Below are 22,461 nucleotides of genomic sequence, written 5' to 3' on the forward strand. Positions count from 1 at the left end.
TTGCAAAACTGTTTGACGGAAAGCATGTAGACTACATGAAAGAGAATAATTGCAAACGCATATTAGTTCTCACATTACCCTTGTCAGTGTCGCTCGACACTCAGACTCAGTTGGCTGAATGGTCGCGAGTTTGCAAAGCTGTTTTCAGAACCTTTAAGTTGTAACGCCTGCATTTTGTAATTAAATGTAATTCTTCAACAGAGAATCAACAAAAATTGTTGCAATTAAATCAATTAAATTAATGGAACGAATCACGCAAGAACGTCAATTACGGCTTCTAACGCAGCTTGAGATAAAAGAACGCGCACCACATAGTGGAATTGATGACAGCTAAACTCCAATCAAAAGCCATCAAGCATCCAAGCCGACGACTCGTATGACGCAAAAGAGTAAATACATTTGTCAGGTCATGAAAAAGTAGTTAAACTCGACAGACATTACATGCAATATCGTTAAAAATTGAATGAATAGCAGGTTAGCAACATAAGTTTTTAGCTGATCGTAGCTTTACCAAATAGCCTAACCATACCTTCACCGCGGTGAAGTCAGTTTTGCAGGTCATATAAACTAAAGTACTGTAAGTAGGCCTAGAGTAGGCTAGTATCCCAGGGTATTACCGCATGTAACATCAAGGCTAGACTATTGCCAATTCTAGCATGTCAATACGTCAACGACATCTCTTAAGTCAAAATGTAGCCCCCATTTAAGTAGCAATAAGTGATGTTAGACAGATAAGTTTTCATTGCAATCTAGGAAAGCTTAATTTGTTTTACTTGTCGTATTTAATTTGGATGTGTTCAAAGTACTTAAGTTAAACAAACACCCCCCTTCTAAAGTCAGCTGGCCAAAGTAGCCGCAAGAGAAGAGTCAAGTTGAATACAATAATCCACACATTTCTTACAATGATAAGTTGCTACAAATTTTTTGTTATGATAACTAAAAAAGGCTTTTGTTGAGAAACCGCTGCTACAAAATGTTACAAATTCTTCTATGTAGTATACCTCTGTAGGATATAGCTTTGCTATTTGAAGTTGCATATTTTATGTACTTTTGGACTTTCAACTTTGGTTATTTCTCTCTGTGCATAAACCGTGCAAGACAATGAATCAAACGACATCAATATGGATGAATACCAGTGATAGTGGTGAGTGGATTAGTTCATTGATCTCAACACACTAACGCTTGAATCCCATGAAATCCTTCACGATTTTTGGGTTTGTTTTCACAACGCTGCTTTGTCGGTTTCTTTTTGATTTCACTGCAATCACTGTTTAAATGAGTGGCCTATCAAGCGATCAAAGGAGTGGACTACACGTTTGGACACTCCCTGTTTAATCTAACTCAAGGAGTTTTATTCCAGGACTTTAATTTTTGGAAGCCACAACCATGTTCATTGTAACAAATAGAATCATTCTATATTTCCTCACTCTTTTAAAATGCTCCTATAATTGGTAGGCCATAATAATCAGCTCTATGATAACTTTTTTTTCGGCGTAACGATAGAGATATGCAATTATTGATGAAAGATGACGTCCGTGAAACACGTTTACTCTTTTGTTGCGTGGCAATTCGAATGTATGTTGTACAATGATTTGTTCCCAGTAATCAACTGCAATTTGCGAACTGAATCACGAACGGAATTTCATTGTATGTTTCGTTATTTTCCTTTACATATCACACTAGGGGGGTGGGGAGATAAAGTTTTTTAAGCATGACCCGTTTCATACTTTCAGTAATTTTAGTCCTTGAATTTCGGCTCGACAGCTCAGTGAATAAAAGCGGCTCTGCGAGGACGAATTAGTTACTGTACATCGAGTAATGACGGTTCAACAACCGGCATCTCTTTTTATTGACATATTTGTAAACAATAAAAAGATAACTTGTGGCAATATATACACAGTAGATTTTCTCACTTACATTCCATTGCCGACTTTTTGTTTCTACAGACGGTCCTTTCTACGCTGAAAATAATCTCACAAACCAATGCCCAATGTTACATAATGGGAAATTTTAATTACAATTTATTAGACCATAACAATTACAACACTAATAACTTTGCTGATGTGATGTTTGAGCACAGCTTTCATCCATAATAACTAAACCAACCAAAACTTTACATTTAAAGGCACTTGCAAATCAGTTTACAAGCAAAACACTTCACACTATCAACTTTAGTGACGACCCTGCGTCAGCGGTTTTACGCATCAGAAGTTTTAATGTTGATCTTCCCGTTCGTCTAAATTTTCAACCTACGAGCATAAGCCTGGATAAGAGATCCAGACTAGAGTCAGCCGACATCGATTCAGAATCGGTTTAATATTTTCCACGGATATGATTTGGTTTGGGTTATGAATTTGTATTCTCGGACTGACAAAGCCTTGATAAGGTATTTCTGATAATTTCGCATACGTATAGAGGCGTTTGACGCAGGGCGCCGGTTACCGAAATTGAAAGAGTGAAATTTCCGATTGTTGAAGTTTTGTTGCCGAGAAATTATTCGATCTACTAGGTGCCGCTGAATGGAAAGCAGTCCATTGAAATGCGTTGCTCAAGCGCACACCCCGAGAGTCGAACCACCGCCGCTTAATCTCGCAGCTTTTTCGTTTACAAAGTCACGCTAACCATATGATATGACATGTCTTATGGGGTGTTTGATCCTGAAGAAACGACTCCGTTGTTGTAGGTTTGTGGTCTTTCAGAAATTTGGGTCATTAGGAGTCATTCAAGAGTTCTTTTTTTATTGTTTCAGCCTTGATTATTCTTTTGTTGATTCAAAATTCATTTATGAAATGGATGTTTCTCACCATGTTGTTGCTTCAAGCTTTGTGCTCTGCTGGCAGCCTCTCTTCTGATGCAAAAAAAAATTGTTGTGATGATTATTAGAATTATGATCATTATTATTCTGATAACAATGATAATACGGTAATTGTTATAGCACAGATAATGTAATGGTTATCATATTATCATCATCAATAAATGATGATACCATTTCTAGCACTAGTTGCAACGTTCATCTGATGAAAGTAAAAGCAACAATAAACAGGTTGGTTTATTGCTTCACTGACGTTTCGCGCACCATGACAATGCGCATCCTCAGAGCGAATAATAACTAGTGCTAGAAACGATAATTGTCCTGATGAACACCTAAACTTTTCAGTATTAAATGATGATAGGATACATATAATGTAATATTGATTATGAAATTATTGTAATTGTAATCGCAATAGTCTACTTTGGAAATCACAGAAATGCAAAAAATCTCTTTTTGTCAAGCAAACACCAGTGCGTAGGACTGGTTGGTTGGTTTTGAATCTTTATCCCCGGACTGACAAAGCCTTGATAGGTTATTCCTGGTAGTTTCGTATACTTGTAGAGGCTCTTGACGCAGGGCCGGTTACTGAGATTGACAGAGTGAAGTTTTCCGATTGTTGAAGTGTTGTTGCCGGGGAATTATTCCATTCACTAGGTGCCGCTGAATGGAGAGCAGTCCTTGAAATGCGTTGCTCAAGCGCTCACGCCGAGAGTCGAACTTGCGCCGTGTGATCATGAGCCAAGCGCGTAAACACTGAGATAACGGGGCGGACAAACTGCATATCAATAATCGTTTTTGTTTTAAATGCAACTATCTGGTAAAATAATAATTGTGTTGTTTCAACACAATTTATCAACAACATAGACTTTACAGTGGCAACAATGACTTGAAGTTTTAACTTTAGTAAAGATGCCACCAGACCATTGTGGAGTTTAAAACCTTCCAACTATTGAATCGCAGACATCACAACAATGCCCCCAGGCGTCGATAGGTCTGGATGCATAGACGGAGCCTCAGCCAATGCGACACAACTAACACAGATTTTTACACAGTAAGTGAGAACTTTTGCTAATAAGTTCAATAGTTCGTAATACATTAAGTTACTTGCTTAGTTTATAATTATGTACAATAAACTTATTTGAATAATTTTTAGATTTTCTATTGATACAAGGTTGTTCAAACCAAAGATGTCGCAAACTTTGGAAATATTTTCTTTTTCGTTAACGTAAATGTCTTAATGTAAATCTTTCAATCATGTGGAATTATACCACAAGTGTGCAACACAACAGTAGGTCAGGCTATCAACCAAACATCTCAAGACATTTTTTTTGATGCAGAATCTGTTAGTTTCAAATTTAACGCTTTATGAAAGAAATAGTTTCATTAAAATGTCGTTTTCATCTCATAATCAAAACATATCAAGCAAAAAAAAACAAAAAACAATCAAAAGTACTAAGCCTTGTGCTGATAGCCAGAAAGAACGCTTCCTACTTTACAAAAGCTTTTAAAGTTGTACAAAATGAGTCTGAAACAGAAGACAGAAGTCCAGCGCATCAATACGAAGATGCTTGTAAGTTGGGTTATATCAGTGGCATGTCATGAAAATAACATTTGGAGGGAAAATGTGCAAGTTTAGGGTTTTGTTAGCTTAGTGCGAAGTATTTAGGCTGAATAGTTATACGGTAATACGGATGATGGGAACAAATATTTGAAAAAGTTTACTTTCGAGACAACTTTATGTCGTTTCTATTGGTTTTGAAGTAAGTTTCTTGCTTAAACAAATATAATTTCAAAATTTTGCCAATTTTGTTTCTTTATGATTTCAAAACGAAAATCTCAAAAATGTCATAATGCAAAAACTCCAGAAACCGCGTTTGTCAAAAATTTAAATAATCATCATAAAATGAGAGAATTTGTTCCCATCCTGTTCTCTTGGTCTTTGTAATAATTCGACTCACCAAAATTTTGATTCACAAAAGCAACCAAACGGAGAACTGTGCATGCTACATCTGCACTCTGCCGTGGTAGTTAGACTATGCTCCTTTAAGTGTTCAATCTAATCAGACTAAAAGATTAATGATGGAAAAGCCATCACATATTTTATCGCCTTTGTCAGAAAATTTCTTCACAAAGCGAACATTTGTAGTCGGCTGACAGTAACATTGTTCACGTCTTGCAACCTTTATTCCGACGTCTGACAATCTCATTGTCGAAGCAATCTTTAAAAATATTTGTGTGGCAAATAATATTTTAACACGTTCGAGCTCAATCGACTGAGTTGCTATTAAATATTCGTGTATCACTTCTTTTTAAAATACTTAAAACTTTTAAAATATTTTGTTGGATGTTAATTTATAATTATCTTTTAAATGGCCTTCACCGCTGGGTGCACTATTGGGAAACATCATCTATTTATGAAATAGTGACAAGATATAGGGCAACCCTCGGCCCCAAAGGAAACGGCGAGTGTTTGTTTTGGTGTGAGCTGTTTAAAAAGTTTTTTTTTTTAAAACAATTTTATGTCAAACCAAAAAACACTGTTTTAAATGTCTTTCCAAGCGATGCCGTTATTGTTGTAGACAGACAGCTCTTTCTCCGAGTGGATACGTTTTTATTTGATATTGAGGCTTGAAGCAAATACTTTTCATGCATACTTCACTCCAAGACAATTTTATTTTTTTGAAAAGAGTGAAAAAAATGTTTTGTTTTCAGAATTATCATCGCTATCTTGATGTTTGGACTGGGATGCACGACTGATGCGGTTGCCATGTGGAAATACATGAAACAACCTAAACAAGTAGTCACCGCTCTTCTTCTTCAGCTACTCTTCAATCCCTGTAGGTCACATATGCATTTGACAAGTTGATGGATACAAATAGAAACAAAATACTTGATGTGAAACATTACTTCGCTAACGTCCAAACCTTTTTAGTATTCAAGCAGTGTGAGCTGTCGTGGTTGGATCATTGAGCTGCACTTGAACGAGAATCTATGCTTGTGATATTCAATAAGATGCTACTTTAAACAATAAGCCTGGTCGGCAAAACTTCAGTTGCATTGCAATATCTTTATAATTTCAATCGTTCATTTATTTTTACTTGACGTATTAGGTATGTCCATTGTGTGAAAACATTATGCCGCTGTTGGCACCCAGGTTAAGGGTCTGTCATTGCTTTATATCACAATGTAGATATTTACGACGTGTTTTAGCTTCATGCTGCGAGTTCGCTGTGGTGGGCTAATAGCCATTTGCGCTGGCTTTGGGAACACAGTTCCCTAGTCAATAGTCACGTGCTATGACGAATGGTGTTGAAGTCAGTGTGTCGCTGTTTTATGCGGTTCTTTTGTTTGGCTTGAGGCTGCTGGCTGCTGACTGCTGTCTTGAATGATGTCTGTTGAGTTTATGTGTTGGTTGGTTTAGGTTTAGTTTTTGAATCTTTATCCTCGGACTGACAAAGCTTTGATAGGTTATTCCTGGTAGTTTTGCATACTTGTAGAAGCTTTTAACGCAGGGCCGATAACTGAGATTTACAGAGTGAAGTTTCTGATTGTTGTTGTTGTCGGCGAATTATTCCATCCATTAGGCGCCGCTGAATGGAGAGCAGTCCTTCAATGGGTTGCTCAAGAGCACACCCCAAGAGTCGAACCACCGCCGCTTGATTTTGCAGTTTCTTCGTTCACGAAGCCAGGCGCTAACCAATTGAGCTATCAGGGCGGACGTTGTTGCTGTAATTGCTGTAAAATTTTGTTGAATCAGTTGATTAATAGATTAGGTGAAGTAGTTCTTCTCTTCGGCACGGTTATTGATCTTTGGGCTATGTCAACTTAATCATGAACAACAGTGCCTCGTCGACTTTAAATTTACAATCATTGCCAAAAAGAAGGACGCAGTGCTATTACGCTTCAAAGAGACCATTTTTCATAAGTAGACCTAATCCAAAAATTAACAACCTTGCGGAAAGGGGACAATACGTCACCTGATCTAGTAATTCAATAAAATTTTACAGCAATAACACATAAACTCAACAGACAGTAGCCTCAAGCCAAACAAAAGACCCTCATAAAACAACGATCCACTGACTTCAACACCATTCGTCATAATACATGACCAGAGAACTGTGTTCCGAAAGCTGGTGCAATCCTCCATTACCACAGCGAACTCGCAGCATCAGGTTAAAATATGTCGTTAATATCTGCATTGTGAAGTCGGCTACGATCATGCTGCTAAAAGCGAAAGTCCATCTATTGCATTGCTGTATTTGTTGTCTCTACGCGTCGTTTGCTCTCTGCAAAGTAAAGAAAACGTTTTCATCTAATGCGTTCTCATCTACTTCCAGAAACTGCACTCCTGTGTCATAAAATACAATATTGTTACTACCACAAGCGGCTTTATTTCTTCGACAAATAAGCATGTGATGCATTCATAAAAACTTTGCACTGGTAATACATTTTTAACAATTGAAATCTGTGCTGTTGACACAACCATTGTCTTGTTTCAGTTTGTGGACTAGCGCTCACCCAAATGTTTCAATTCACGAACGCACAGGCCATGGGAACCATCATAGCTGCTGTGTGCCCTGGGGGTGCTTACAGCAATGTCGCATGCTATTGGCTAGATGGTGATATGAATCTCAGGTAAGAACCTTGCAAAATTGAATATGAATCTTAGTGAATTGAATGTGAACCTTGCAAATGTGAATCTTAGTTACGACAGATTGTTTGGTACCTTCAACAACCCATATTCAACTTTATATTCATTCTTTACAATAAACTGAGGATATCAATTAATGAATGCAAAGATGAAGTCTTAGTAATCCCACAGCTTGCTTACATGGGTTAGAATTATCTACTGAAGAGGAGGACCACTTGAGAAAGGGGCTGACCACCCAGGCCTCAGGCGGGCTGTGGCCATGAAGCATTGATATTTTTTAAGTCTGTCTACCTTCAGATCAGCATTCAATAATCAAGTCACATTTGCTTTTCTTGTGCTGCAGATGTGAGGAAAAGCAACTGGAAACAGCAATTCTGGTGTTTTACCTCTGGCCTGGTTATTTATGTCGCTCTGCTTGGAAAATAACACAAAAACCAATAGAATGCAATGACATAGAATGGTTATTAATTTAGATTAATTATTTTCTAGCCTTGTGTTGACTTGTTTGTCAACACTACTGGCGCTAGGAACAATGCCATTGTGGCTATACGTTCTTCCCCGGATCATCGATGTGACCGACGAATGCCTCAAACTTCCGTACGAAGAGTTAGGTGAGCAAACAGCTGAATGAAGATTGTAGGCTTCTGCTAATTTGCATTCATTGACTGTTGGCATTGCACAACAATCTACTCTCTTATTATAATCTATTAAAGCAGTGGTTCCCAACCGGGGAGGAATTCCTCCCTAGGGAGGAATTTCATGAGTTCAGGGGAGGAATTTCAGTTTTTGCCGTTCGTGTGCAAGAGCTACATTTAATAAGTTAATAGCTGTTTATTTGCTAATAAATTTCATACAAATATTACCCTAAAAGTGTTTCCAGAAAGCGCTATAATCCATTATTTTAGTGTAATTTTGCAAATATTTTCCGGGGGAGCATGCCCCCGGGCGCCCCTAGAATACGCGTGCCTTCGGCACGCTCTAACCTCTCACCAGTTTTATTGCTTCCCTTGCTCAACCGACCAGGGTACGCCACTGCACATGAGGTAGCGATGTCTTTAATCAAACACTTTGTTGTTCTCTTCGATCCATCAAATATTTGGCCCCCCCAAAAAAACATTTCTGGCTACGCCACTGGCCAACACGCCACTAAAAAACCTTCACATACCTTGGGTTCCGCTTGCGCAGAATGAGGATGATCGACACGATGGTTTTGATAAGCCAAACCAAAAACTGGCATATCTGGTAATTTTTATAGACCGCCGGCTGTGCGGTCCCTGATCCCGTTTTTACTTCCGATCGGAATGAGGAAAGAGTCTTAGAACCCTAACATAATGGTGTCTATTACAATCTGGGGGAATTCTAGAGAAACCATTTTAGTTAAAATTCTAGGGTTTCTAAAATTTAAGACTCCCTTTTTTGTTTTTAGTAATATGGGGAGGAATGAATAGTTCCAAAATAGGCAAAGGGAGGAACGCAACAAAAAAGGTTGGGAACCACTGTATTAAAGAGTCGAAATAAATGGAATTCTGAATGGAGGTCAAGCACCACCAGACTCCATTCATTCATCCCCGACGCCGACACACGCCCCATCGGCCTGACACTACAGAGACAGGCATGGGTGCGCCTCAACCGTCTCCGTACGGGCGTCGGGCTTTTTCGCTCAACCACGCACCAATGGGGAATGGCTTCTTCCTCCTCCTGTGAATGTGGTGCCGATTAACAGACCGCAGACCACATCATCAATGACTGTACCATCTTCAAGCCACCTAACGGAGTGGAAGGTCTGCGCGTCATGGATGATGAAACTAAAGACTGGCTGCTCTCTAGCAGCCTTCCAGTGTAGTCCGGGAACATCGTGAATCTGGGGTGGTAAAAGGATGGGCCCTCGGCCCCAGAAGCTCAGACGACGACGACGAAAGAGTCGAATTCGCTATAAGAATAGCATCTTCAGATTACTTAAATGCAAGTTGATAGAACTAAAACAGCAACTAACATAACAATTATGTTCTGTTTTAATTAATGAAAAGCAATTGCGTACATAAACAAAACGCAGCGATTGCAGTTTAAACGACCAGTTGAAGAGGAAGCTCTTTATTCAAACCAACTCATGTACAGTATATTGCTAGGCTTATAGTTATGATGGATCTACCTATGCAACCTGTATCATCGCGTTGGTCTTGATGGCTGAGTGGTAAAACGATTTCAACAAGCTATATTAAAAATATCGTAACAAATACAGTAAATAATAATTAATAATAAAATATGAACTAATGATAGCATCTTCTAGGAATCTAGGTATATGATTTTTTTTTTAAATAAAGACAATACACGAGACTGGCCGCTAAAGCAAACCTATAGAAAGGGTAATTTTCTCTTTCAAAGACTTGAAACAATTATGTAGGCTACGACACGTGCAGCATAGACACGCTAAAACTATTAACTAATACACCTTTACTTTTGCTGTTTTTCTTGGATATTTGAAATATCTATTTGTTGGAGTTTTAGAATTTGTTCTTAGTGGTGTTGTTATTTTACCGAGTTTAGCTGTTTCTTTTGTCTTCATTTGTAATTATCATCGGCAGAAAAATAAAACGGCAAACACCAAACAGATGCTTGAAACCACACACAAGTTTTGATTGCGTTGTTATGATAAATGTTCCATAAAATATTCTATTGAAGGATACTCTCTTCTTGCCATCATCGCTCCAACGTTTGTTGGCCTGCTGGTCAAATACAAGTTTCCCAAAGTGGGAGACATTCTCACAAAGGTAAGATTATAACAAGGTACAGGATTATAATTGTCATGACGTATAATCAGTGAGTAACACTGGTCAACAAAAAATTTGTTGCATTTTCAAATTCACTTGGTTTTGGGTAATTTTGGGGTGCTGAATCCGAATATGACGTTATTTTTGGTCTAGAACAGTGGTTCCCAACCTGGGGATAAATTACCCCCGGGGGGTAATTTGCCTATTTTCGGGGGGTAACGAGACCAGATTTGGAAGCAAGTGAAGGTTGTGAATTTTATAAAAGCGAAAGAATTGACCAGTCGTCTTTTCAAGGAACTGTGCAAGGAGATGGGAGAAAGATCTGAAGCATTACTGTACCACACAGAAGTATAATGGCTGTTTCGTGGCAAAGTGATAATCCACCTGGTAGAACTTCGTGAGGCTGTCCATGTTTTTCTGATAGAAAAGCCCGACTTGGCTGAATACTTCATTAACCAACAGTGGATTTCCCAGCTGTGCTATCTGGCTGATATCTTTGGTTTGGTGAATCGACAATAGGCAATTCAAGGCAAGAATGTAACTGTGATCGACACCAAAGTAGCCGTAGCAGCAATTATCGCAAAGGTTAAGTTGCAAGCGAGTCGGAAGAGGCACAGTGGCGCAGTTTCAGACGCTCGACAATCGACATGTACCTCGAAGGCAATGGACTTGAGTTGACAGGGGCGTCGAAGGAGGACATAGCTCACCACTTAGCTAGGCCAGCTAGCCAAGAAGATGGACAACTATAATTTCTGAATTTGGACATGCACACGGCTAGTCTCCATTTGGTGCATAGAGCCCTTCACATGTGATGACAGCCAGGTGGATGATGACGACTTTCCGCCCAAAGAAGAATTTATCACTCTCCGAAAGAACGAAGCGTTGAAACTTGATTTCAAGGGGAAATGCTTAGAACTCTTCTGGATTGGCAGACTCCAGGATGCACTAACATTAGCGACACGGGTATTAAATATCCTGCCATCTTTTTCAACAACGTATCGCTGTGAACAAGGATTTTCAACTGTCTTGGAAATGAAGACAAAGAAGCGCAATCGCCTGGATGTTAAAATCGACGCAAGAATCGCCCTCAGTAGCCTACCACAAAGCCCAGGATCACAAAGCTGGCGGCTGAAGTCCAGGCCCAATCTTCGCATTGAATGTTTACCGCGCATTGTTATGTTGTATTCAGTGAAATACATAACAATAAACACTTTTGTTTTTGAAAATTGATCGTGGGGTAATTGCCTCACTTCAGGGTGGAGATTAGGGTAACAACCAAAAAAAGGTTAGGAACCACTGGTCTAGAAGCTCTAGATTTTTGCAAATTTTGATTTTTTTTCCTTTTTTTTAGTAAAAACTGAATATTTTTCAAAAAAATTATATTTTGATGAATAGGAAAAAAACATCTTTTACGACTGAAATAACTGCTTAACTGTTTTGTCTATAGCAGTGGTTCCTAACCTTTTTTTGGCTGTTACCCTAATCTCCACCCTGAAGTGAGCGAATTACCCCCACGATCAATTTTCAAAAACAAAAGTGTTTATTGCTATGTATTTCAAAGGGCTAACTATGACTATCAAAATGTAATACAATATTGGATACAAGATAACAATGCACGGTAAACATTCAATGCGAAGGTTGGGCCTGGATTTCAGCCGCCAGCTTTGTGATCCTGAGCTTTGTGGTACTGAGGGCGATTCTTGCGTCGCTTTTAACATCCAGGTGATTGTGCTTCTTTGTCTTATTCCTAAGACAGTTGAAAATCCTTGTTCACAGCAATGCGTGGTTAAAAAAGATGTCAGGATATTTAATGCACGTGTTGCTAATTAATGTTGGTGCGTCCTGGTGTCTGCAAAACCAGAAGGGTTCCTACCTTTCCCCTTGAAATCAAGTTTCAACACTTCGTTCATTCGGAGAGTGATAAATTCTTTTTTGGTCGAAAGTCGTCATCATCCACCTGACTGTCATCACATGTGAAGGGCTTAGTGCTCCATTGGAGACTAGCCGTTTTCAAATTCTGAAAGTAGTTGTCCATCTTTTAGCTAGCTGGCCTAAGTGGTCAGCTATGTCCTCCTTCAACGCCGCTGTCAACTCATGTCCACTGCCTTCGAAGTACATGTCAAGCGTTTGAAACTGCGCCACTGTGCCTCTTCCAACTCGCTTGTTCCACAATTTAACCTTTACGATAAATGCTGCTACAACAACTTTGGTGTCGATCACACTTATATTCTTGCCTTGAATTAAAAGATTTCCTTTGTTCAATTCACCAAAGATATCAGCCAGGTAGCACAGCTGGGAAATCCACTGTTAGTTAGAGAAGTATTCAGCCAAGTCGGACTTCTTTTCTATCCGAAAAACATGGACAGCCTCACGAAGTTCGACCAGGCGGGTTATCACTTTGCCACGAGACAGCCATCGTACTTCTGTGTGGTACAGTAATGCTTCGTATCTTTCTCCCATCTTCTTGCACAGTTTCTTGAAAAAACGGTTGTTTAATTCTTTCGCTTTTATAAAGATCACAACCTTTACTTGCTTCGCTGTTTTTAAATCGGGTCTCGTTACCCCCTGAAAACAGGCAAATTACTCCCCGGGGGTAATTTACCCCCAAGTTGGGAACCACTGGAGCTTAGATTTATACTTACTGATAGAAATGCACCGAAATATTGGAAAAAACATTACAAAATTATTCGAAAAGCGTCGTAAACAAAATTTTAAAAACTATAAAGGCTATATACATAACAAACGAATCATTTTCACAACTACAGTAGTTACCATAGCACTGCATGCAGACCTATTGCAATTACAAGCATAAATAAGCTCTTTTAAAAGTTTGATGTTGTGAGAAAAGTTCACTGGCTGAAAATAGAAAGCGAAATCCACACTACATGCTGGGCAAAAATTGGCGTTTGAGGCTCTTGCGTTTGTAAGCTTTTTGGGGGCAGTCTTGTTTAATGCTCCAGCAGTAATCTGCCATCATGTGTCGATTCCATCGGCCATCGATTCCATGTCGCGGAAAGCATAGAGCATTTTGCTCACAAGAACTTTGTAATTGTGAGCCTTTTTGTTTCTAAGAAAGTTTTTAGTGACATCCACAAAGGACAACCATGCTGCTCTCTCTTTGGTTTTCATCTTATCGGTGAACTGTTGGTCTCGCACAAGGCTTCGAATTTGTGGTCCATTGAAGGCACCAGCTTTAATCTTTTCGTATGAAATGGAGGGAAATGTGTGAACAATATATTGGAAGCAGTCGCTATCAGAGCTTCAAGCTTTCACAAACTGTTTCATCAACCCTGACTTGATGTGAAGAAGGGGGAAAACAATTTTGTCTCTTCTTACAATCGGGTCGTTAACATGTTTGGCATGCCGGCTTCAAGTGTTTCACGTATGGGCCAATCCTTTTGGGTCCAATGCTTGTCATTAGCTTTGCTGTCCCACATGCAAAGATAACATGGAAACTTTGTGTATCCCTTTTGTAAGAAACCAACCATTTTCAGGTTAACACATAATATCCAATTGTGCTGATGTTATTTCAGCAAGTCAATGACTAGCTTAATATCATCATATGATTCTTTTAAGACAGTTGATTGACCAATTGGAACTCCTCCAGATGCATTACCATTGTGCAAAAAAACACACTTCAAAAGCTGTCACAGCTTCGCCTGGAACTGTCTATAAATAAGCGCCATTCACTTGAATCGTATGAAGAAACTCCTAGTTGGACGAGAAGGCCTGGAATATCATTGCAGTAAATTAACTGCTTTTCCTCTGAAAAAAAATGACATAAACATTTCATCTCGTTTCCTGAAAAACGAAACCTTTGTGGAACGGTCCAATACGTACTTTTCACTAAGCCTTGATGCTAAAAGCTCAGCAACTTGCTTGGATAAGTCCAAGTTCGTACCAAGTCATTTAGTTCTGACTGGTTAAATTTCTGAATGGTTTTTAGAACTAGAGCCTTCTGAGTCTGCATCTGCTTCCTTAGTATACTCGCATTCCATACTACCGTGGTAAAGCTCAAGAGTCTGTTTCTTCATCATCGGAGGGTGCAAAACCATTAGATACTGGAGGTGGAAACGTTTCGAAGTCGAAAGGTCGAAAGCGGAAGGTCGAAAGCGGAAGGAATATTTGGATAAGAAATATTTTGTCTGTTTTTCCTGCCAATGCCTTTGGTGTTAATCAAACAAAAGTAACAATCAGTGCAGTGGTCCTTCAGTTCACGCCACACCATAGGGACACCAAATGGAAGTCCGTTACGTTTTTTCTTTGTCCAGTGTCTAAGCATTTCTTCGCAATTATGGCAGACAATATGTGGAGCCCATTTCTTCTCTTGATCTCCCAGAGGAACTTGAAAATAAGCATTGTAGGCCTGCTTCACGAATAAATCGTAGGTTAACTGTAAATCCAGGTTAACTGCCGTGGTAACTAGAACTAATTAGTTGGAATTTTGTTTTAAATTTCAGACCAAATGCTGCAAGCCTCAAAATATCCACTGGTGTATTGCATAAAAACTAGAGCTTGCAGAAAAAATCTGATTGCAGATTTGGAATCAGTGGCTAAAACTCATTCAGAATCGATCAAAAAATCTCTTGCAACAAGAAAAAAAATTTTTTGTTGTTGACCAGTGTAATCTGTAATTTGATTTCACTGCTATGAATTTATTAGTTTGCGTATCAACATACAAACGTCAATGAAATGGTTGGTGCTTATGGGCAAATTAATAGTTTTTATTCTTTCTTGACAGCCCTATTCACAGATAAATTAATTGCAAGGCAACTTCCAAAAGCTGTTTTCAATTGCACTTTGGTTAAGAAGCCCCCTTTTGATTTTTTGTTTAGCATTTTGTATTTTTCAGGTGTGCACAATTCTTGGCTCTCTTGGAATTCTCGCCATCGTCATTGTCTTCCTTACAACCCTTACCTCTGGAATCTTGAACAATGTCTACTGGGGTATTGGAATGGTGAGCTTTAAAGAAAATTGAACGACTAAACTATAAATTATGAAATTTGAATAAAACCTTTGTTATAGACAATATTTTAAATCTTATCATAAAATGACTTTCAGAGTTCAACATAGCTACGACAAAACATCAGGCAGTTTTAAATAGACGATTCTTTGCTTTCTCTTGTGCATCTTTAATTCCAGGTGTAAAGTTCATTTAAACTTTGTGTTATTTCAATCTTATTAATTATAACTTATACAGTATGATAACTTGCTATACCTAATTAATATGCATGTCTCTGAAGGCCTGAAACTACAACAACATACGCCGCGTGCGGTTACACCACAAATCGTTGTATCTACTTATACTTTGAGACATCTGTTGCTTGTTTCAGGTCGCCTTTCTGCTGCCCACTATCGGCTTTGTTGTGGCGTATCTAGTCACCAGAATCCCTTGGCTGCACTACAAGGTCACAGCCAGGCGAACTGTTGCCATAGAAACAATGATGCAAAATGTTAGTCTAGCCATTGCCATCACTGCTGTGTCTTATGAGTAAGTCGAGATTTGCTTCAGCAAGTTAATTTGCAACATCAATTTATGAGATAACTTTAATACTGTACTTACATATTTTGTTTTCGACTTTGCTTTACTGTCGTCTCACGCTATGACGGGTGCAGAGGTTTCTGGAGGGCAATTGTTCGGCCAGGTTGATAAACTCATTTATGCCAATAACCAACGAATGAGTAGCAGAGGGAGAAGAACAGTCACCTTCACGCGGTCCCTCCTGTAAGTAGACTGTCAAAACCGAACCTCGACCCGAAACGCTCAGAAAACTTTACTGGAACCGCTCTTTTCAGACCGCGACAGTCCCATCGTTAACCAGTAACGTCTTCCCACCATCCTACAGCTGAACGATGAAAGCATCACATCCAACAAAATCGATGTGGTCGAGCAGCTTGCTCATAAGAACCGAGCTCTTGTCCTCCTCCTCTTCCAAGAGACCCACTGCACTTCTGCAGACAAGCTTGTAATTCCACACTACTCACTAGTTGGGTCTACCCGAAGCAGGAAGCATAGCCTTGCCACGTTTGTCTACGAGAAATTGAACTGGACGCTCGCGAATTTCTTCGCCAATGAGGAAAAGAATGGATTTGCTTGAACATTGAAAGTTACTTTACAATATCATCAATGTTAGGGCTGCCATATGACCTTTTCTAGAAGGATTTTTCTACTTTTTTCATAAAAAATTAACTGGTTTCTGAGGACACTTAACTATATTTTTAAGTTTCTTGCTTATATAATTTAGGTAGAGAGGCAACTTTTTTAAATCATAAACAGACATACCGGTCGCTCAGCAACAACATTACATTTAACATTATAAAAATAAAAATAAAACAATAAACGAACGTTTTCGTTTAGTCATGGGCTACACTTTTCAAGAACTTTCAAACAATCCCGTTTATTGGCAAAGAATCTGATAAATAAATTTGTTTCGTTTAAACCGAAACTTTTGTTGCATAGACTTATAATTACCTACTGTCAGTTACTTGTTGTTACTTATATTCCATGCTAACAACCCCCCTATCCTCTGGTACCACGCCCAAAATATCTTTTGAAAGCAGCCTTCTGCCTTATTGACAGCACGTTGGAATAACCAGCGACAAAAGAAAAATGACAAATGGAGAATATGAAAGCATTGTAGAGTATACTTATGTTTCTGAAGAAATAAAATTCATCACCAACTTTTTCTGTGCTTGCTTTGACAAAGTACATAGTAGGCTATGTAGTTGTTATTCTTAAATTCGTTTTGATCAATAAAATCTGTCTGAAGGTAAGACAATGTGGCTTTTAAAAGATCGGAAAAAAGTTATGACAAAATCTTGAAACTATTGAGAAAGTCCAACCTGATTCATATACCAACCTTTCTTCCCTTCAAGCTAACACTCTTGAGAAGATCTCATCTCAAGTTTAACACGAGATGGCGCTCACAATGTGTATATGTAAAATTAGAGCTGAAAAGCGAGTTATAATTTTTCAAAGAACGTTTTATTAAGAGAGCTGATGTAAACATTAACTCAAAAAACAAACCATAGCTTACCATGAATCTTGTCTAGGCTTAGATGCTAAGCAATTTTACTCGCTCAAGTTTATATTTGCAATTAAGTGAAAAATTTAAACTCATGACAATTAGAAACCTCTGTTGCTAATATACCAAATATTTTATGTTTATTCATTAACCTTAAGCTAAATATTTTGTATCATAAAGTGTTAATTACAAAAAGTAATGGCTAAACCTAAAAGAAAAACACACTGATATAATAGATTTTAGAAAATGAAAATTTGGTGTGAACAAAAATGGGTGGCCTAATGAGAAAACGATTAATGGCCACTGTGCCAGATGATCCATTGAGGATGGGCAGGCATCCAATCAAAACTAACCAAGCGTCATACTGGGAAGGCGGTGGAGCTGTATGTGCTGGTTGCACTACCAAACCTGCAGGCACTGTACAGTGTGCAGTGTCATATGCGACTGTGTCTGGGCCTGAAAATAACGAACGCAGAAAACTTACATGAAAAAGGACTGACATTTATTTTTACATGAGTTTATGCCAAAGTAGGCCTATATCTGTGTTAGTCTAATTTTACTCTGCAGTGGAAACAAAAAGCAGACTTGCAACAAACTTCAAAATAAACCTACAAGTAACGTAGCTTCGGTAGGGAAACTTTAACAGTTTTCCCCTAAGATCTCACTGTATTTATTTTGCAGAAATGTAAATTTCAGTTCTTTCAGCGTTCGTTTTTCAGCGTTCTTGCGTTTTTCAGCGTATATTTTAAATTTTGGCTTCATGATTGATTGATTGTAGATCTAATTGAAACCAGAAAAACAAAGGCCACTCTTTGTTTTTTTTTATTAGTTTTACATATTTTACATATAGTTTTACATATTTTTTGCATATGTTTTACATATAGTTTTACATACTTTTATAACCTATGTTTGCAGCATCAGAAACCCGTTCCTTCGTCAGATTCTTCCATTCGTCTTTATTTACGGATTTCTTCAGATAGGATTTTTTGTAGTAGCTATTGCCTTTTACTTGATAATCAAATGGAGGGGCTGGTGTATGGTTCTACAAATTGAAGAGAAGGAAACTGAAAAAGAAAAGATTGTGAAGTCAGAGATGAAAGGAAAAGTCAATAACGGCCTTGAGATTGATACGAAAGACAAAGTGTCTACGATCGCCTGAAGCAGGCTAATGTACTGTATTAGGCTTATGTATGCTCCTGTGTACGATAAAACAAATATCTGCACTTTAAACACAACAAACTAACAAAAACTTGTGGTACTTAAATAGAAACATCAAAATAGGTGTACTTACCGTTTTGGTCATTTTGAATTGGAATTGGTTTAATAATTTTTGCATGTAGAAAAGTTGCCTATTAGCAAAGTTCGACAGAACAGCACCATAAAAGTTGTTAATATTCACAACGTTTTCAATTTTTGTGCGTTTAATTTGAACACACCGACACTTGGTGTCCTCCAGGGGCGTAAGCAGCACAAAGCTTTGGGGTGACAAATAAATATTATTGCACTTGTCAATAGATGCGGCAATGAGTCCCTAAACGCAGAGCACCACAGAGCGGTGTAGACTGTAGAGGGCTCTTTCCGAGGCTCTTCCACAAAAGTTTGAAAAAAATTAATCAAAATTGTATATTCTGAGAGTAATTTCAGCCTGAGTCAATAATAAAACTCTGTCAAATGATGCTCTAACAGAGTGTGAAATGCTTATTAAAACTTGTCTGGGGTAGAGGGACAATTGTCCCCATTGCCTCCCTGACTGCGCCCCTGGTGTCCTATATCGTGTAAACTGTAAACTGTAGACATTCATCACGCCGCAATATCGCATATCGGGCAAAACGTTCTGCATGGCTGATTTCAGCTAATTTAATGACATTTTGCAGTTAAAGAGTATTCATTTTGAAATTCCATGTTAGTTCTGTTTCTTTTCGCACTGACCTTTGCAAAGTAGTAAATTCAATTTAAAGTGAGATATTGTTTGAAATGAAAAACAGCATGTTTACATTAAGTCATTTACACCCTGTAGCATTAAATGTTGCAATATTCTGAAAGGTCCAGTAAAAATGCGGCTTTGCTTCAAGGACTTAAACAAATACATGCATGTTTAACTGTTTATTCTAAGTTTTAGATTGTATTGTTGAAGGCCTGAGGAAAAACTACTAAGTTCAAAATACGACTTCTGAGATAATTTAAAGCAGGTTAATGTTTTTTCAATGTTGTTTAATCATTTATTTTATTTCTATGCAAACATCAGCGTGTTTTATAGCGAAATTAAACCGTTTTGTTAAATTTGCTTGGGGATATAGGCATAAACCATCATACAACATATTTTGGTGAAAACTCAATTTCCACAAAATGTGACTTGAGTAGTTCTACAACAAGTCTTTAATTGTAGTTGCTGTTGCTTTTAACCTTCATAACTACGGGGCGTTACGATATTTTACTTGTGAGCTTATATTACTGTAGTTATCAGCAACAACAAAATGGCTACCAAGACTAACATTCATCTATTCCAGCTATTGCAAACATGCAACTGCAACTAAGTATAACCTTCGAAGTTACGTCATTTGCTTTAAAATATAATTTGTGTATTTGATATAAAGTTTGTTTGCAGAAAGACTGTCCTACATTTTGCTAGGGTAGCCATTTGTAGCCTATGTCTGCTTGCGCGAAGGGTTATTTAGGCCGGTTAGCCTCTGTGGCATTGCTTTGCCTAAGCACCATGTCTTTGGATGTAGTAGACCTGCTTCAAATTGAACATATTATTAGAATAAAATAGTTAATAGACCATGCCGACAATGCAGAAGGAGATCTAAAAAAAAAAATTGAGAAGTGACCAAAGTTTTAACAAAGTAAAATTTATAATAAATGAACAATGCAATGCAAAACTTATTGTCCGAATAAATAAAACGAAAGGGGTGTGGGGGCTTGCTCTCCAGAAAAGTTTGATAAATAAGTTACAATCTTGTTTCGGTCACTTTTTAGGCACTTTTAGAAGCAATATTCTTTTTATCGAGACTTTGTATGCAGCCAAATTCACCAAATTAAAATTGGATTGGGATAGACGTTTCGTTTAAAATTTACATTAGCCCACCATTTCAATTTTTTTTTATTTACAACCACCAAAAGAGTTCAATAATTTATTTCTCGAAAGTTTGTATAATGTGTTGTAGCCTTTCAGCAGGGTAGAACTTCGAAAATTTTGCCTGAGGTTTCCCTATCTTCCCAGATAACATTTTCACTTCATAACTTATCTCAATTAGCTAATATTACATGTGCTTTATTGAAAAAAAGTGTTTTTTTATCAATCCGATTTTTCGCGATATCTAACCGAACAAGATTTTTCGCGATATCTTCAACTTTTCTAGACACATTTTGTGAATGACATGATTTTATTTTCTGTAAACACAAATTGTACAGTTGACGAAAACTTTTGAAGTTTTCGTAGAAACATTTTCAAGTAGTTTTATCAACATAATTATATATTGCTGAATACGCAAAATGGTTTCCATGTTCTGAATCTTCTTTTCCAATGTCATTCCAGTTTCTTGAAAAAACACAACATAGAGTGTCGTTAATTTTTAAACTAAAGATAAGTTGTTGCTTTTCTAGAAGCCAAAAGGTGAGTGTTCTGCACGACACTTGGCGGCATCTAGCGGATGGAATGATTTACAAACCATAAAAATTCGATCAATCTGATTAACAAAGTTTGCATTAATACTTCAAAGCATCTACAAGTATGTAAAGTTGCTTGTGGGATGAAGTTTTTAAAGAAGCATTTTCGTCTGATGATGAGCATTCCAAGAACCCATTTTGTTAACTTAAGAAAGTTAATCTGATCTTAACTCTTTTCCTTTCACATATATTATTGAGGTGAAATACCAGTGTTACATCATTGTGACGTAGGCTAGTTACTATCCACGCTTTTGTGACGATTGAACAACTTTTCATGACATCGCAGCATTTGATCAACTTTCATCAAGTTTATTGCTTGTTAGATCTAAAGTTTCTAAGTATACAGTTGATAAACTTGTTTGAGGCTTTCACTAACTAAACATAGTTCGAACTTTAAAGTAACGTTAGTCTTTGTGAATACACATTTAAAAAAATATTTGAAGCAGCGGTTTTAAAACTTTTTCATACTTAGTGAATTATTGTCCGTCAACTTGTAGCTTAATGTCCATTTACAGATTCAACAAATGAATATGAAAAACAACTGTTTCACTATTTCTAAACTTACCAAAATATTCGTTGGTTAATAACCCTCATCAGCGTCAGCATCCTCGTCACCAAATTTCCCCTGTTCATCACCAAATTTCCCCTGTTCATCACCAAATTTCCCCTGTTCATCACCAAATTTCCCCTGTTCATCACCAAATTTCCCCTGTTCATCACCAAATTTAAACTGTTCATCACCAAATTTACCCTGTTCATCACCAAATTTACCCTGTTCATCACCAAATTTCCCCTGTTCATCACCAAATTTAAACTGTTCATCACCAAATTTACCCTGTTCATCGCCAAATTTCCCCTGTTCATCACCAAATTTCCCCTGTTCATCGCCAAATTTCCCCTGTTCATCACCAAATTTCCCCTGTTCATCACCAAATTTCCCCTGTTCATCACCTCGGCGGCGGCAGTTGTGAATACATCTGGCTCGTCGTATGTGACAACGCCGATCGTGTCTATGGCACCGTATTCGTAGGCATCGTTGCAAGCAAGACGGTCTGAAAAATAAAAGTTCAGTGATCAGGCAATGCCATCAAATGCGACATTTCAAAATTCTACAAACCTCATTGTGTAGTTTATAATTAGGCAAAGTGGGGTTTAAACAAATTAATAAAGAAACTAATTTTAATTAAATGTTACAAACCTTCTTCTTCTTCTCATTGCGTCCGCAGACAGAAGTAGCACGGCAAAGAGCAAAGCGAAGACAACCAACTTATTCATTGTTGATAGTTTTGTATTTAACTTAATGACAATATTCGACTTGCCACGACTTATAAAGCTAGAAGCGGGATGTTCAGGGCAAAACTAATTTTCCTGTTCCTGTCATGATCATTGATTTCTCGTTCGGTAGCTAAACAACAACTGCACGGACAATTGTTGATAGTTCTGGAGGAAATATTAAAGATTGTACATAAACACTTTATCTGCAAGCTCGTTTCAACATATTTCGATATTGGTGAAGCATAGAACTTATTGTTGTAAATT

General features: G+C 37.8%; 2 protein-coding genes across 2 annotated transcripts; one reads left to right on the forward strand and one right to left on the reverse strand.

Annotated features, from left to right (window-relative positions):
- The first annotated feature begins 1,007 nt into the window (after positions 1 to 1,007).
- On the forward strand, positions 1,008 to 19,804 carry LOC145785740 (ileal sodium/bile acid cotransporter-like). Its single transcript, XM_082597441.1, has 9 exons — positions 1,008 to 1,144; positions 3,773 to 3,863; positions 5,525 to 5,649; positions 7,312 to 7,447; positions 7,953 to 8,074; positions 10,143 to 10,231; positions 15,084 to 15,188; positions 15,565 to 15,722; positions 18,172 to 19,804. The coding sequence occupies exons 1-9, from the start codon at positions 1,102 to 1,104 to the stop codon at positions 18,413 to 18,415; spliced, it is 1,113 nt and encodes a 370-aa protein (XP_082453567.1). The 5' UTR covers positions 1,008 to 1,101; the 3' UTR covers positions 18,416 to 19,804.
- Positions 19,805 to 21,489: 1,685 nt separating this feature from the next.
- On the reverse strand, positions 21,490 to 22,207 carry LOC145785734 (uncharacterized). The gene is made up of 2 exons (XM_082597433.1): positions 22,121 to 22,207; positions 21,490 to 21,974 (listed from the first exon to the last, which is right to left on the reverse strand). Exons 1-2 carry the CDS (start codon positions 22,195 to 22,197, stop codon positions 21,503 to 21,505), a joined length of 549 nt encoding a protein of 182 aa, XP_082453559.1. The 5' UTR covers positions 22,198 to 22,207; the 3' UTR covers positions 21,490 to 21,502.
- Positions 22,208 to 22,461: the final 254 nt, after the last annotated feature.

The sequence above is a fragment of the Aplidium turbinatum genome, chromosome 16 (genome assembly GCF_918807975.1).
Source record: "Aplidium turbinatum chromosome 16, kaAplTurb1.1, whole genome shotgun sequence".
In the NCBI taxonomy this organism is placed as follows: domain Eukaryota; kingdom Metazoa; phylum Chordata; class Ascidiacea; order Aplousobranchia; family Polyclinidae; genus Aplidium; species Aplidium turbinatum.

What these genes read in the sequence shown, in the direction of transcription:
- LOC145785740 (XM_082597441.1), top strand. Translation starts at nt 1,102, where the DNA reads ATGAATCAAACGACATCAATATGGATGAATACCAGTGATAGTG. An exon ending in CTAACACAGATTTTTACACA is followed by an intron (nt 3,864 to 5,524) that starts GTAAGTGAGAAC and finishes TTTTGTTTTCAG; the next exon opens with AATTATCATCGCTATCTTGA. An exon ending in TCTACTGGGGTATTGGAATG is followed by an intron (nt 15,189 to 15,564) that starts GTGAGCTTTAAA and finishes TGCTTGTTTCAG; the next exon opens with GTCGCCTTTCTGCTGCCCAC.
- LOC145785734 (XM_082597433.1), bottom strand. Translation starts at nt 22,197, where the DNA reads ATGAATAAGTTGGTTGTCTTCGCTTTGCTCTTTGCCGTGCTACTTCTG. An exon ending in GCAATGAGAAGAAGAAGAAG is followed by an intron (nt 21,975 to 22,120) that starts GTTTGTAACATT and finishes TTTATTTTTCAG; the next exon opens with ACCGTCTTGCTTGCAACGAT.